Source organism: Aplosporella prunicola, assembly GCF_010093885.1.
Source record: "Aplosporella prunicola CBS 121167 unplaced genomic scaffold K452scaffold_1, whole genome shotgun sequence".
NCBI lineage: Eukaryota > Fungi > Ascomycota > Dothideomycetes > Botryosphaeriales > Aplosporellaceae > Aplosporella > Aplosporella prunicola.
Genome location: NW_022983529.1, coordinates 1536147 through 1538522, shown reverse-complemented (window position 1 = coordinate 1538522; position 2376 = coordinate 1536147). Strand labels below are relative to the sequence as shown.

Genomic DNA, 2376 nt, shown 5'->3' with positions numbered 1-2376 from the left:
AGCTCAATCTGCCTAGCCTTTTCCACCGTATCAGAGGCAAACAGAGCTATTAAAAATAGACTCTTTATTGCCGGGCTCTCTCTCCGAGTCGAGCCTCTTCGAGCCTATCCCTAGACTCTCTCTCTTTACTCCTCCCCTAGCCTCTACCTCTTTTCCCTATCTTTTATAGAGGTTTTCCCCTAGGGTTTTTACTCTATAAAAGATACCCACTCCTTTACCCAATACTACTTCTCAACACCTATTTCTTTCCTTCGTATTATACACCGGCTTAGATCCAACCATTCCTTGCATAACCTTACTTTTATCTTGACTCTACACCCCCTAGTTAGTTCTTTAGATAGAACCGTCCGTCATAGTCTCAGACTACATATAGACGTTAAACGAATCAATCAATCAATCAATCAATCAATTAAATACGAACTTTCCTCCGCCTTCACAAACGGAACCGCCCCAGCAGCGCTTCCTAAGCCGTAAGACTACTACTATTAGACTCAGCGCAGCCTAGACACTTTTCTACTTCTCTTACACTAGGCCGCAGGCCTTAGTTGTCGTAGAAACCCTAGGTTCAAATCCGACTGCCGGCTTTTCCAGCGAGCAAAATTTTCGGTTTTCCTTGCCAAGACCGCACTGACCCCATCCTCAAAACCGATATCCGAAGGCTCCCCCACCTCCCAGCTACCCGGAAAACCAGGTAGCTACCTAGAGAACATAGAGAATCGCCCTCCAGACATCCAGGGCAAAACTCCCCTGCCTAGAAGGCCCACCATCACCCTAGGCAGCCCAATCGAAACGCCCACCAGGACCCCCCAAACACCCCAGGAACAATCAATCCCAATTACAATCTCCTCCCAAGAGGATACAGACATAGAAGAAACTCCGCAACCAACAAGATCTTCTCCACTTCTTATCCCAACCTAGAGCCAAGGGAAACGCTCCCGGGAAAATGCCTTCACCTTCTTACCGCCACAAGAATCTTTCTCTAAAAGACTAAGATTTCCTACCACTCAGGAAAACCCCGAAACCGCAAACGAATAGCTAGAAGCCTCTCTTAACTACCTTCTAAAAGCAGCTAACGCCGAACAAACAAAAGACCGAATAGAGAAAATTCTCGATCTTCTCTCAATTTTTAGAGAATTCACGAATACAGGAAAAATCGACTACTCAAAGTTAATCCTCGCAACCCAGGTTAAAGCCTTAGAAAACACTTCTCGCACGCTTAATATAAGCGTCCGGAAACTCACCATACCTTATATCCTACCACAAGAATCCCTGTCTAAACCCCTACAAAGGAAAGGAGCTCCCCAAAGCTACGCAACAGTTACCGCTCAAAACAGTAGCCTAATCCCCGATAGATTTACCCCCGTCTCTATTAAGAGAAAACCTACTTAAACCTCTCCCCCCGCCCCTAAGCCCTCGCCTCGAGAACATCAAATCTTCTTTCCTAATAGGGGCCTTGATAAATCCTTCGGACCGCTAGCGGCAAGAATAAAGCTTAATAAAGCCTTTAAAAACGCAGGATACCGAGGAAAAACGATTATCTCAGGCGTCCGCCTCTCCCAGAATAATAACATTGTTGTTACAGGTAACCAAGGATTCCCAGCTACCTTTCTACTCGACAAGATAGCTATTATCCGGAAAGTCTTCCCGGACTGCCAAGCTCAAACTAACGAATCCTAGTATAAAGTCGTAGTACACGGAGTTCCTACCTAGGAACTCAACGACATAGACATCTCCGACTTTATAAAGACAGAGATATCTACCTTTTCCAACGGCCTTCAAGTAATTAGGAAACCATACTAGCTCTCTTCAAAAATGAAGAGAGAAACCTAGGCCGCAGGATCAATTACAATTGCATTCCGTACTGAGAAAGAAAGGAGACAGGCTATTTCTCAACGTCTATATATTATAGGAGTTAGCTATAAAGTAGAAAACCTCCTAACCACTCTAAAGGACTAACTTTACAGGAACTATAATAAAACGGGACATAAGACTACACGGTACACAAGAAGACTACAGTGCGAAATCTACTAAAAACGAACGTATAGAACGGAACAGCACCTATGCAACGTTACGGGGTGTAAAGCAAAACAAGGAACGCGGTATAAAAACCACGAACCTACGCCCCAGTAACTTTCTCCTCTATAATAGATTTACGGGTACTGCAAGTAAACGTTAATAAGAACCCGTACGTTACTGAAGCGGTTCTAGAACTCGCAATAGAACTAAAAATAAGCCTCATCCTTATCCAAGAGCCTTGGCTTATTAACCCCGAAAATCTAGAGGAAAGAAGGTCTATTAATCACTCATCCTTCGGTTAAATTCTCCCGGTTTACTCTCCCGGTTTACGTCCTCGCACTCTAGTTTATTTCTCGCGTA

At 44.3% G+C, this 2376-nt stretch overlaps 1 protein-coding gene across 1 annotated transcript; it reads left to right on the top strand.

Moving 5' to 3' along the window:
* Positions 1 to 1035: 1035 nt before the first annotated feature.
* K452DRAFT_217497 (uncharacterized protein) lies at positions 1036 to 1677 on the top strand (the record flags this gene model as incomplete). The annotated part of the gene is made up of 2 exons (XM_033536291.1): positions 1036 to 1362; positions 1411 to 1677. Coding segments are annotated over 2 exons (594 nt in total), but the record flags the coding sequence as incomplete, so codon positions are not given.
* Positions 1678 to 2376: the final 699 nt, after the last annotated feature.